General features: G+C 39.6%; 2 protein-coding genes across 6 annotated transcripts in view; one reads left to right on the forward strand and one right to left on the reverse strand.

Moving 5' to 3' along the window:
• Positions 1-5,763, forward strand: part of GLS (glutaminase) — an 81,077-nt gene extending 75,314 nt beyond the window's left edge. For 2 of the 4 annotated variants that reach the window (XM_087435507.1, XM_087435508.1), the window contains exons 10-12: positions 8-84; positions 170-233; positions 3,053-5,763. In XM_087435507.1, the coding sequence (XP_087291633.1) occupies positions 8-84; positions 170-233; positions 3,053-3,209 (298 nt within the window). In that variant the 3' untranslated portion in view covers positions 3,210-5,763. The remainder of the gene's footprint in view (positions 1-7; positions 85-169; positions 234-3,052) is intronic. The other 2 variants (XM_087435503.1, XM_087435506.1) reach the window with 2 other exon arrangements.
• A 3,918-nt stretch (positions 5,764-9,681) lies between these two features.
• Positions 9,682-14,226, reverse strand: part of STAT1 (signal transducer and activator of transcription 1) — a 39,309-nt gene continuing 34,764 nt past the window's right edge. For both annotated transcript variants that reach the window (XM_004426741.3, XM_087435501.1), the window contains exon 25: positions 9,682-10,853. In XM_004426741.3, the coding sequence (XP_004426798.1) occupies positions 10,839-10,853 (15 nt within the window). In that variant the 3' untranslated portion in view covers positions 9,682-10,838. The remainder of the gene's footprint in view (positions 10,854-14,226) is intronic.

Here is a 14,226-nt window from a genome sequence, read left to right on the forward strand (position 1 = left end):
TTTTCAGATTTGCTTTGTCAGCCATGGACATGGAACAGCGGGACTATGACTCTAGAACAGCACTGCATGTAGCTGCTGCAGAGGGTAATATATAAACCACTCATCTATTTTTTTTTTCAGACAATTTCTACTCAGTAATAAAATCTGCTTGTTTTTGTTTTGGATATAGGTCATGTTGAAGTTGTTAAATTTTTGCTGGAAGCCTGCAAAGTAAATCCTTTCCCCAAAGACAGGTGAGCACTTGTGTTACCTTCTAACATATAATTGGCCAGTCAGTATTTTATTAAACAGGGCTATAATATTCAAGTGATGGTCTGTTCAAATCCACTCTGTTTATATTGGAGACATTCTTGAACTTGCTGTGATGCCTTATAAAGGCAACAAACAGAACCTTGTTTCTGCTAGGTAGATCGTTCTGTCTCCCATATCCTATTTCTTATCTAAGAATGGTCTCTTATGTAGCATTTCTCAGGTTAGTCTGAAGGTTAGTCAATACAGTGTACGAAGAAAATAATTCTTTGTGTTTGGAAAGAGAAAATAGGACTTTTGTCCTCATGAGGCTTTTTCACAGGGTAGATGAGATAAACATTTACAGAAGCATCTTAAAAATGTGTAAGAAAATTACTGTTACAGAACTCTAAAATGAATATATTGGAGTTTGTTGAAATTCCTGGATTTGGGTGGAGTCCGTTTTAGAAGGCTTCCTGTAAGCTGCATTTTAACCAGTGCTTTGGGGAAGAGACGAGATTTGAAGGCCCAGAGGGGAGAGAAGGGCACTCTATCCGGTGGGAGAAATCTGCCTGGAACATACTCTGCTCCTCTCCTCTCCCTCGGGGCCACATGGCAAACTGCCATTCACCCTGCAGTAAATGCTGTCCACAAAGTGTACAGTCAAGGGGGATAAGGGTGCAGCTTCGATATACACATGTATACTCAAAGTCAATTCTGTACTCATGCACTTGCCGTTATGTAACACGAGTTATATAACTGATGAGTCAGGGAGTGATGAGAAATAAAGCTTTAGAAGAATGGAAAGAAAAAAATACTTGGAGAGGTTTAATATGTATGATTAGGAGTTTGGATTGGATATTTGAGGACTCTATTAAGTAAGTTTGGAGCAAATTGATTATTCTCTAGCTATCAGATCCTTCTGTCTAATAAGGTTTTACTATTTTACTATTTTTTTTAAATTAGAGGTCCGGGTTTTATTAGTTCAGCTTGCAAGAAATGCAGAAAGGCTGTGACGTCAGTGTCTGTAAATTGTTAGCATTTTTGCAAGTGTGGTAACACTTTGGTTATCCAACTTTATTTTTATAGTTGTTGAAAAGCATCACGATTAAAATGACCTTTGTTGGCAGTATTCTACAACCTCATGGTGGGGTGATGATCCTCCCTTTTATCTCCAAATGTAATGCCCATACCAGCCCTTTCTAGAGCAAGAAACTGAAGAGTGTCGTTCCTCCCACCCACCCACCCCCGTGTTTATAATCCCAACTAAACACTACATGCTGGAAATATTTACTGTGCTTTGTATATTTAAAGATTGAAATGTTTTGTTTTTTGCCCTAAATTGGCCTCTAGGAATGTGGAAGTGAAGCACCCATCTGACAGGCAAAAGTTAGCTCAGCAACTAACTTGGTAACTGGGTATTCAACTATTCCAGAGTGTAAGCTAGACCAAGACAATTCTTTTCTCCATTTCACAGAATCAGTGTCACCTCAAATTGTAAAATAGGCTTGAGTGTATTTGAGTGTATTTAGTGTATTCTTTAAAGTTGGTATTTTGTGTTATTTCATGGAAGAAGAGATGTAAAAAAGGTAATTTGCAGTTAACATTCACTTTTTCCAAAAGGGCAGATAATTACATGCTGTAGATGATGAAAAGTGCCCCCACCTCCCAATTCAGGGCCACTGATTCCCAAAATTAATGAAGGCCAATATAGAAGTAAAAGGCAACATAATTCAGCTGTTTTTTGAGAAACACAAAGATACACGTAAAATGTTACTTACCTGATTTTAAAAATTAAGAACAGGCTACCAAACTTTATCCAAAAACATTTTTTAAGTGACACTGTTTTTAAAACCTTTTAGTTCCATATGGTGACCCCATTAAGAAGGAAAAAGGTTAAGGACAGAGAGGGAAAGGAAAGAAGGGAAAGATGGAAAACCAGAAGGTGCAAGTGCCACATGATAAAGTGGAGTCAGGGAGCCTGGCAGCCACGAAGTGAAGTGACAAGAGTAGAGAGAGAGGACGGGAGAGGCTCCATGGCGGGTGAAGTATCAGGGACCCGGTTATCACAGTCATTCACTGGGCTGGGAGGCTCATGGTGCTCACAGACTCCTAACTAGTCTCCTCTTTCAAAGGCCTAGCTAGCTGATTAACTACTGCTGGCAACTCTTCATTTCTTCTTCTCTTCAGTCTTCATCTGTATCACTCTAAATAGCACAGCCCCAGAAAGACACTGTGGAAAGGGTTGTTATTATTCTGGTTGTGTAGTGGTCCCTTGGAGCCCTGGATTCCCATCCTTACCAGAGATGATGACAATGTCAATTCCTCTGGGCCGATCTTGCTCCTCCAGTGTGTGTGTGAGCCCTAATGAGGTCGTGGTTATTTCCAGACTTCTGAGATTTATTGCGATTTGGAATTGACAGGAACACAAATTTTCTATCAAAGGCTAGGGGGATGGATGTTATATACCTGAACTTTCTTTGAACTTTTTTTGTAAAGAGAGATCCTTTGAGCTTGTCATTAAGTTAAAATTCAGGAATGCTAGAGGAGTCTATTGTACCCATCAACATGAGACCTTCCCCTCCATAAGCACTTAGATATGTAAACAGGATCCTTTTGCAAAAGATGTTTTTCTCTTCTTCCCCATATCCCAAGTTGTCTCTGAGACCACTTTTTGAATTATAAATCCCTTTCTGCATTTCTTCAATTAATTTTTACTGATAATAGTGCTTAAATGGCCAAATTTAAAATCGAAGAATGCTGGATTATCATCTTTGTACAGAAATTACCTAACGTCCCAGTCCATGCTGTGCTACTTGTTTAGGTGGAATAACACTCCCATGGATGAAGCACTGCACTTTGGACACCACGATGTATTTAAAATCCTCCAGGAATACCAAGTCCAGTACACGCCTCAAGGAGACTCCGACAATGGAAAGGAAAATCAAACCGTCCATAAGAATCTGGACGGATTGTTATAACGGTCTTAATCCCAAGATTTAAATCACTTACCTATTTAATTCTGGAAAATTATTATGAAGAACGTGTGTATTTCTATCTGGTAGTGATGTATATTTTACAACATTTGTCATTTCAGTGTTACTGGAGTTTTCTTCATTGTAGGCACAGGACAAATCTGATCTCTTTGGGAAAAAATAGAAATAAAAAAATCTCCCTCCATAATGTGAGCAATATTTACCTCGTGCATTGTATAATTTGATGTAAAAGAAATAGTTACCAATGCTAGCTTAACTGTGTGACCTTCATCACTTATTTTTGTGTGTTTTGTGAATTTTCAACTTATAGTGATGATCTGCTGATATGCATTTACAAATTAAGCTCTGTTGTGCAGTCTGTCCAGATGGGTCAAGGCTGTCTTTAGAAGCAAAATAGTGTGATTTTCATGACTTCAAATATAGATTTAGTTTGAGTGTTTGAACAACTGTATGCTCGTGTGTTGAAAATGTCTCCCACACTCTAGCTTCATGATGTGACTCTTTAAAAATTATAATAGTTAACAACTGTCCATAGGATAGACCAATTCTGATTAGACTTTATCAGGGAATCTGTTTAAGATATGTTTGGTGACCAAAATATATGTGTGAATGTAGTTATAATACTTTTGAAAAAAATTTCCTTTTTCTATATCCCCTTCGTCCAGCCTCTCTTCCCAGACTTGAGCTATTTGCCTCTGTCCTTTAGTTGGGGAAGTGGGTGCTGGCATACTATGCAGTTTTCATGTTCTCCACAGTAAGTCAGAAAAGGCCTTGTATTTCTGGCATCTGAGTTACAACTATGCTGTTTGTCACAGTAGATGAAGCAGAGACAAATTACTGAGTACAAATCAGTCAAATGCATCAGCCTAAAGAAGGAAGGCAAGTGCTACTGCAGATCTTTAGGAAGATATTTTTCAGCTTCCAGGATAAAGATAAGATAAATTCAGAAGTGCTCTAGGCTACCAAAGTTATCATGATGGTATGGGAACTGCTACAAATAATATTTGTTTTTAAACCTGGCATTAAAGGTCTGCCTCAAGCTGTTTGTTCTATTTGGAGGACCACTAAATCACTCCAGTTTTCTCCCGATTCTCTATTGTGTAATTTTTGGTGGCTCTATAATTTAATAATAAGAAAAGGCCGTTTCATTTTAAATTGAGACCCATCATTTGTCTTGGGGAGGAACTGTACATATACTTCTTCCTGTCATACCTCTGAGGTAAAGGGGTATGTTACTGAGGATTTCTGATATGAAGCACACATAGGCACACACACACACAAATGGACTTCTCTGAAGCTGTGTTTAGTGGAACAAGCAGAATCCTCAACTACACGAATGTGAGTTGTCATAGTAATATAGCGAATTCCTTTGTTTTCTTTTCTGTAAGCACACACTGCTGCTTCCAAGCTTTGTCATGCCTATGGCCCCTTTCTCACTCTAGCAGCCTCCAAGTGTTCTGATTTTTGCTTCCAGTCTAAATCAGTGGCTTCAGCCATTGCCCTCCTGTTACCTAGACAGCACCTCCTTTGGTGGAACCATGGCCAGTATTCCTTAACTGAGCTGTATCAGGCACAAAGCCTTTCCCGTGTGTGTGTTTCTGTGGGGAATATGGTGGGTGAGCGACCAGCCCTGCTGCTGTGTCCCTGCCCCATGGATCAGTCTATCAAGCCATGTAGACAGGTAGTATTTGCAAAATGCTGAAGAGGAACAGCATTATCCCCAAAGATATTATGCAGTAGACACTCTTTAATTGAAATCAATTGAAATAACCGATCAAATAGCAGCTTGCATTTTTGTGACTAAAATGAAACATTAAGACGGTTCAATTGTGTGGCTTGAAGATTACCAATGATTTTAAGGCTTTTCTCTAATAAAAAGAGGTTCTAACTATTATTTGGGAACAATGAGAGTTTTCATCTTTTCTCAGATCAGAACTATTTTTTAAATCTTTGTGGTTTAGTTAAATGTGTCCTTATTTACCCATGAGGTTATTTATGACTGCCAGTTCCTGCTCTGGCTGCTTGCTGTGGGCTGGTGATAATGAGCACACTTGGTTTAAATGCTTTGGACTGTGCGGTTAACTCTGCCACCAGTATACTCCAAAGATCTTTTTGTTCTGGCCTGAGGATTATATGTGCGTTTTTGTATCGTGAGAGCTCTATATGGTCATGTTTATTTAAAGCTCTGTAAACATTGTTGTTTTTGCTGGTCCCAGTTCTGATGATCTCATCTTTGGGTGTACTGTGCTGTCCCCACTGCTGCCCCACGCTGCCCTTTAGCTGCGAGCTGGATCAGCTGTCAACCATGTGATGCTGTTGTCTGTCTGGCAAGGACTGAATGACCTGACGCTGGGTTTAGATTCTTCCTGGGGATTATATAGCTATGAATGTATTTGCTTCCAGAACCTCCCAAAGTGAATCTAATCTTAAAACTATAAGTTGTAAGTATTCTGAAATTGGGAAATATTTATTTTAAATGAAATCAGGTAATGTTGCTTTTTACAGTGTAATAAATATATGTATCAAAAAACACTGTGAAATATGACTTTTTTTTTTTTAAAACAAGTAAGGTTTGCTCTTACATCACTGGGTTGGGCACTCTATTGAGCACAGGGACCATGTCTAGTTGGTTCACGTCCATTTCTAACGCCTACTATGAGACAGGTCCTATGCAAGGTGTCAGGTGGGGTTACCACCATGATTAAGGTAAGAATCCTGTAAGGAGTTCATCCTTTAAGGTGAGAGGATGGGCAGGCACATTTCTAGTCCCCTAGAAGCGAACACTATTCTTTTACAGTTGGAAGTGTTCAGTAAATATTGTTGAATTGAATCACTAAACATGCCCTTTGCTAGGAGGGGTTCTAATCTCCTTTAATGAGAAGAGAGGTTATTTTCACAAAGCCTTGACATCTGTTTGGGGAGCTGAACCTACTGCTGCCACACCAGGGTCTGAGTTAGACCAGCTGGTAAACCACAGATCCTGACTGGTTCATGTGTGTGTGGAATGGCATTTACTTTCAATGCCAGAAACCCCTGGTCTGCAAGTTTAGGGTTAGCGTATGGTTTTCTAACCATAGAGAAGGTACAAAGTTGTTTGTCACCAAGTAATTTGCTTTCCTATAGGACTCAGTGTTAATCCATCTGTATTACTGACATTTTAGAACTGTAAGAGACATCAGAAATATTTAATTTAATCCCACTCTTTCACAAGTGAAACTGAGACCCAACAGTGGGCTACAATGCAGAACTCTTAGTCCCAGGTTCTTCCCCCACATACTACCAGACTGTGCCCACTCGGGATAGAATATCTGGCCACTTGCATATTAGCTAAAACCTGGCGTCTGTGGAGTTTTAAGGAGAAGCACAAATGCTACAATGTTAAGTCCTGCAACCCCCAGTCAACCTGAGCTATGCACATATACATCTGCAGCCAGCAGCACACACCAGTGCAGGGGAAACAAAGGGGTGAATAACCCCAAATGATGAAAACGTAAATTATACTTGTTCTTGATACAACATGATCATTTTATTTCTGTGGGACTTCTTTAGGGACTGGGTTAATCTTCCTAATTTCACTTGCTAACTCATAGTAAAATGAGTAAATTCATAAATCATAGACCCGCTGGCATAGGGAAACAGCCCATGAATGTGTTAGGTGGCACTTAAAAAAAAAAGGTTTGGGGAAAGGAGTATTTGATAGTTACATAAGAAAAGGATGGGATTTACTAGAAGATTAGGGCAGGTATGTGTCTTTTGGGATGGGAGGAATTAGAAAATTAAGTTAGTTATTAAAAAGGGGCAAAGATGGGCATTTTATTTCTATTCTGGAGCCTGAACCTGACTCCAGGCCTTCATGTGCCCCCGCCTCGGCCCTCGCTGCCTCTCCAGTCACTAGAGAGTCTACTAGGCAGTGAGTCCAACAAGCAGTCATAATAGCAGAAGAATATCAAGACTGCTTCATTCACGTACAAGAAACGGGGAAAGGCTGCAAAGAGACACCAACACTAGGGTGTTCAAGTGGTATAATGACATCAAGAAATACAGAATTTGCACAGTTTGATAATAGGTGTTTGACAGCTTTCTGCCTTTTAGGTGCCTTTAGATTCTTTGTATACCCAATATAAATTTAATAAATAAGTTTAAAACTGCCTAAGTAGGGTTCTTTTTTTCAATTAGTCAAGTAAGATGTTTAATTTCTCAGTATAGCAAACACATAACCTGAAGTTAGCTCACCAAAACCTGGAACCTGAGTATTACTAAGTCAGTATCGTTGAAGAGCTTCTATATAAGCTCATCTTATAAGGGCCTAACAATAATATTATCTTTAGCCTTCTTAAAACTGCTTTAAATGCCATTTCTTTGAAATTGCATATATTTTTATATAACATTTAAATTATTTGTAGCTTTTGGCTATGTTTGTTTCACAAAATCTTTCTCCAGTTTTAGTAAGTAAAGTGACTGCACTAGAACATAGGAGCCAGTAGCTCAGAACATCTTAAGTCCCACAAGAGCAGGGATCTTGGTCTTTGTTCACCAATGTTTCCCAAACAGGAATAGTGCCTGGCTCACGGCAGATGCTCAGTATTTTTTGATGAACTGATAGATGAATGAATCTTAACTAACCAAAAGAAGCCACTCAACTCAATACTCCTTACTTTGGGAACAGCATCCCAGTTCAAAAGGTAGGTACCAGGGTTTTCAAAACAATTTCTAATTTTTTCCTGCTTTCCCTGGGATAGCCAGATGTGAAAGGAGTGCTTTGTTCATTAAGACGTACCTTCATATTCCACTTGAGCTTAGAGACAATAAATAGATTTCGCTCATTTAATGCCATCTCAGATAACTCTCTTTCCTTAATAAGGAGAAATTTGTCCCAAGTGGTGCATGTAAGCTCTATGCTTATACAACACCCTACAAAACACTATACCAGAAATACTCTTGAAACACACAAACATCCCTAAGCCAGGATCCATTTACTGACTTCTTATACTGATCAATTATATAAGAATATAAACTTATACTGACGAGGCAGGGCATTATCTACTTTAGTCCCTGGAGAAATAAAGTTCTCAATGTTTGTTATGAAGAAACTTTATATTTCCTAGATGTAGGAAATAAGAATTATCATATTTGTTATGAGATGAGAATGACCGTATTTATGGAGATGAGAATAATCATGTTTGTTATGGTGCCAAAATTCAAGCCTCTACCACTACGCCCTGATAACTCTTCAAACAGCGGTTAATTTGCCAGATTATATGTCTAACTTGGTGATTATGTCTTTTCTTATCCTATTTTTTCCAGCACACTGTGCCTTTTACTTTGAGAAGGTCATGGCTTTCTAAATTATGACATTTTGGAGAAAAATGGCGCCTGTTTGTGTGGGTGGAGTAACTTCTCAGTAATAACTCCTCTGATCATGGAAGTGTGGATTTTAGATGGCTATACTGGAGACAAGAGAGACTTCCATTTTACATGTATTTTACAATTAAAAACTTCTATTAGCAGTACGGAAATTCATTTTAAAATAAGTGCCAAATTATTTGTGCGTTTGGAGGCAGCTGTAGTCACCAAGACCAAAGTATTTTTTCTTTTGTTGGCTTTTTATGGCACCCATTATAGCTTGTTCCAATAACGTTTCCTCTCCGATCTCTTCCACTGACCTATCTTAATCTGCCATAGCAACTCTGATTACTAGCAGAGTAAGAAAGGGCAACACTTAGGAAAATGGCGTTATTAATCTTATTTTAAATAAGAACTGATACATTTTTATGTTTAATCGTAAGCAAGAAAAAATGAGAAAAACATCAAACCTATACATAAGGCCAGTAACTTTTAAAATCTTTATACCAAATGCTATTAATAAGAGACTGATATTAGAATTTTAATATTTCTTAAAGTAAACAAAGTCTCTTGGCTAGTGCAGTAAAATGAAACCATGCCAAATTATTCTCAAAGGGCAAAAATATAACAAATCGTTAAATACTAGCAATTGGAAACAATATTTTTTTTAATGTTGTCTTCTTTGTTCCTTCATCATTTGTATTTAAAAAGTCAATGCAAACCCATTCAGGTTCATGCCATCTTATGTAAAAACTTAGAGGAGGCCTTAATTTGTGCTCAGTACCAAGGAAAGTACCATGTGCATATTATATTTAATGCAATACATACACTTTAGCTTTAATTTTAAAATAGACTTCAAGAAAACTTTATCCCCACCAAAGAAAAATATGGCATTTACATAATAATATAATTGTGGTGGTGATAGTGGAAAAATAAGATGCAGGTACAAAGACAGCAGTCTGAAAGTCATCTGAAAGAACCCTGTCAAACCTATCCCCCTAAACCACGTGTTTTGTGTCCGTGCTAACGAAGGAAGAAGTAAACAACAAAATACACTTCAAAATACATCATTCAGTCAAAAAGCACATCCAGTCTAGAAAAAGCACAGGAGAGATAATGGAACTATTTGCAAATGTATTTGTCAGAGAAACACACTTATCAGTGAAAAATATGCAATTCTCAATGCAGTTACACAGACAAGTTTTCAAATTATTGATTCTCATATTATCTCTGGTTAATGATTTGTCAGTTACTATTTTTTCCTCTCAATTTGAAAAGTTTATGACTAATAGACTAAATACCAGCTAATAACAATAAAGACAAATTACCCCATTTAAGAAACATAAATTAAATTTCTGAGTTTGTCTACGTCTATGATTAATTTCAACTTTTTGAAAGTAACAAGGTTTGCCTCAGAGAGCTGTTGTTAATAGCCTGGCTCTCTTGAGAGAACTGTGAAGGCAATTTCATTACTAGTTACCATGATGAAGGCAGAATATATTCAGCTGTGGATATTAAAGTTTAAACAGAAAACACTACTCATAAATTTGGAAAATGTACTTTCTTCTATTCATATTAGCCAGTATCGTAAACCCATAACAAACAGAAAAGCTAATTCTCTCAAGAGAGAGAATTTGCCTTTAGCTTTAAATGGCCAGTGTGGAAGATATAATAAAATAAAGAACACAACGTTTATCCCCTGCCCAGATACAAGATGGCTACCTTTGAAAAAGAGTTGATGTAATTCTAAATAAACTTAGCTTTGAACTATTTCACATAGGTAAACCAATGGAAAACTTCCAGCCATATTTAAAGCAGAGAGAACAAATAAGAATTATCCAGACTAGAAATTTGCCAATCCTACATCAAGAAGTCCCCTAAATAACCATGTGATCTATCCAACAACCTATAACAGTTGGGCACTGACTGTATGCATAGCATTTGCCAGATGTTGCTAAACTTCTCACCTTTCCCAAGGGACTCTCATTCTAGTCCTGATGTTTTGGGTGTATCTGGATGTTTTTCATTGGTAAAACCCATCTGTGGAGAGGGGCTTTCAATTTTACCTTTAATAAGATGCATGAAGCCCTTCAGAGTAACAGATGTTTCTGAATTAGGGAAAAATCCACTTGCTATTAACAGGTTGCAGCAAATCTGTCAGCCTTTCTTTCATTTCCCTAGAAACACAGGACGTGAAGGAACAGAGTAGCAGGAGGGAATCACAGATGGGAAGGAAAAATGTCGCCAGAGAAGATGAGTAAAATTCATGCTCTATACTGCGTTCATCTGTGAAAAGATAAAACGTGATTAAGTTTATTACACTGATCCTGTGAAATGCAGATCCATATATTTAACATTACTTGTCTGTTCGACATTGGAGGAGTAGGAAGACACTTCCCACAGCAAATAACAACCATGGGATTAGAGGGCCTTCAGCATGTGCAAATCCATTTTCCTGGACTAATCGAGACCTTTTATACCACCTAAGCTGATGGATTATTACTCTGCAACCTGCTGGCTTAATTCTGTGAATTCATCCAGGCTGCATAAAGCTTTCTGCTGTTATGCAAGTCTGAGGACAGAGCAACGTGGCAAATCTGCTCATGAAAACACAGGCGAGGCAATGCTGAGCTGTATGCCAGGGCGAGAGAGATGTGGGGGAAATGATGAATTTTCCTGAAAGGGCACGCAGTGGAATAATAAATGAATGTGTTTCAGGTACGGCTAGAGAAGCAGAATGGTTAAGATCCACGCTGCACTCTCTCCTTAGACCAGGTGCTCTCGACTGGGGATGTCTGAAGACGTCTTTGATTGTCATGACTGGGTGTGGGCGGGGTGTGTGTGCTACTGGCATCTAGTGGGTGGAGGCCAGGGATGTTGCTAAACCTTCTACAATGCACATGACGGCCCCCACAACAGAGAATTATCCGGCCCAAAATACCAATAGAAACACAGCCCTAGGCTGTAAGCCACTTGAGAACTGAGTCCATTTTTTTTTTAATCCTAAGTGCTCAATAGTGCGTTGTACCCAGTGGACTCTTAGGAAAGTTACTTTGGATTAAAAAGCACAATGAAGGTTTTGCCCCTATGTTTCAGTATGGCTGACAGTAAAAATGTGTAAAGATGGAGAGAGAGAAAGAGAGACAGCCTGGATTCAAATCTTGTCACTGTCTCTTACCAGCTGTGTGACCATGGCATGTTACTTAACCTCTCTAACTCTCAAGGTCCTCATCTACTCAAAGGAGGCGAATAGTCCCCAGCAGACAGGTTTGTTGAAAGGATTAAATTAGATAGCATACGTAGAATACCTGATGGAAAATAGTAGACAATTAATAAATGTTCCTATTATTATCATCAGCTTTGACCAAAGGCCTCTAGGAGAGTAAATTGGTTCTCATGTAGTCCCAGAGGAAAAAATTTACTGTACAGGAGATCCAGACTAAACAAATACTGAAGTCATGCTGCAGAAAACAGTGGTGCTCTGTCTCTCCTGGACAACTTCCTCAGGAGCCTGAGTCCTCCTGCTCCTGAGGTGGCACCAGGCCTCGGCCCCAGGGTGGCCTCAGGAGTCTCCTCCTCCAGAGCTGCAACCTCCAGACGTGGCCGAAACCAGCCAGCTCTGTGAGGCTCTTCTATTTCGGAGCATATGCCCTAATTTCAAGAGCGGATGCTGAATGGAAATCATGGCCAAGGTCGAGGACAATTTGAGACAGACAAGGTGGAGTCCACCCAATTTGGAGACTAATCCAACTTTTATTTTGTCTAACCAGTGCCTGCCAATATTGTAGCCTCTTTTAGCTCTTTAAGTCTTCTATGGGTTTAATCTGGAGATTTCAGTGCATGCGCGTGCGTGCGCACGTGTGTGTGTGTAAAACAGATTTATTTTATTCTACAAATAAAATGAATGAAATGATCTGGAATGGAAGGGCTATAGGGGACACAGAGAAACCACAAATCCATTTCCAGGCCTTTACTTAGAGTATTGAAATTGCTCTCACAGTATCATTCTGAGAGCCGAGGAAGCAGTCACACTGCCTGCACAGATGGGGGAACTAATCCACCTTATATTCTCAAGGGCACAGAGAATAACGGTGATGACAGAGCTGGTATCCGATTTCCAAATCCCAAACACGGGCCTCTCACCCAAACGCCACACTGCCTTTGTCTTAATAAACCCAAATAAAACATACTCAGTCCTGTGTAAACAGCGTCCCTAGGGTGCGTGTTCTGAACGAAGCAAAGATCAGCTTTTTGTGGGGCACACTCCAGGATAGTGGACAAGGGTATGCACGCTAGAGACACACTGGGGGATTCAAATATTTGTTCCATCGTTTACTAACTGTCGGATCTTGGTCGTATTATGTAATTTTTTTTTGTGAGGAAGATCAGCCCTGAGCTAACATCCATGCTAATCCTCCTCTTTTTGCTGAGGAAGACCGGCTCTGAGCTAACATCTATTGCCAATCCTCCTCCTTTTTCTCCCCAAAGCCCCAGTAGATAGTTGTATGTCATAGCTGCACATCCTTTGAGTTACTATACGTGGGACGTGGCCTCAGCACGGCCGTAGAAGCGGTGCCTCAGTGCGCGCCCGGGATCCGAACCCGGGCCGCCAGTAGCGGAGCGCGCGCACCTAACCGCCAAGCCACAGGGCCGGCCCTGTTTACATTTATCCCATTTTTGTGTCAGGCTTGTAAAGCACTTCATAGCAAAGTCAGGAGCTACACTCTAACAGGGGAGCGACCTTAACAATATAAAAGGTTCATTTTACGCTTCCCAATACAAACAGAACTATTTTGCTATTACACTACCTAAGCATTTTTCTAAGTGACTTTTTTCATCCTCAGTGATCATGAAGGTGTAAGAAAGTACAGTTTAAAGATTTTAGCCTATGCTTCTTCAGGTGAGGAAAGAGGATGAAGAAAAAAGTTACACAGAAGTTACAGAGAAATTTGACTCTAAGCAGATACTACAGAGGTCATACAAATGCTATGACTGGAGTGTCTGAGGGGCGGCCCCCTCGCCCCCTTTCCCCTCTCCCTCCCCTGCCTTCCTCCCTCATTATGAGCACATAGTCTGCGCCGGGCATCAGGTACCCAGTGATGAAGAGAAAGGCCAGGAAAAACTCGGAGGATTTTTTTTAAAGCATTAAACAAGTTTTTAAAAATGAACTGGAATAGCTTCATGTGGAAAAGAGCTTAAAATTAAACAGCATCAGCAAAACTCCAGCCAACCAAAAAAAAAAAATCTTTAAGAGGAAGGATTTTGGGCTGACAGGCAAACAGTACAACTTGACATACTGAAAAACATCTCCTAAAGGAAGATGCCCTCTTTTGTGGACAACCCGGCTCCTAGTCCTATCGTGACGCCCACTCACTGTCTCACCTCTTGAACCTCTTTCTCCTGACCGCCCCCCACAGCTCCAGGCCTGGCTGTGCAAATTAGTTCTCAAACACGAGGCAGGTGAAATTGTTCCACTGCGGCTGGCTAAGTCTCTCTAATTATTCTAACTACCAAGTATTAGTGCCCTTCCTTCCTGAAAATAACACTCCTTCACCCAGACACAGGGCTGAAATAACAGGACAAAGGAAAACATTTTCTTATCAGAGAAATCTTCCTTCCTTAATATATGAAACTTCTCCACAGACAACCTCAAAGGGCA

This window comes from Ceratotherium simum, chromosome 9 (genome assembly GCF_057802395.1).
Source record: "Ceratotherium simum simum isolate JZ-2026a chromosome 9, ASM5780239v1, whole genome shotgun sequence".
NCBI lineage: Eukaryota > Metazoa > Chordata > Mammalia > Perissodactyla > Rhinocerotidae > Ceratotherium > Ceratotherium simum.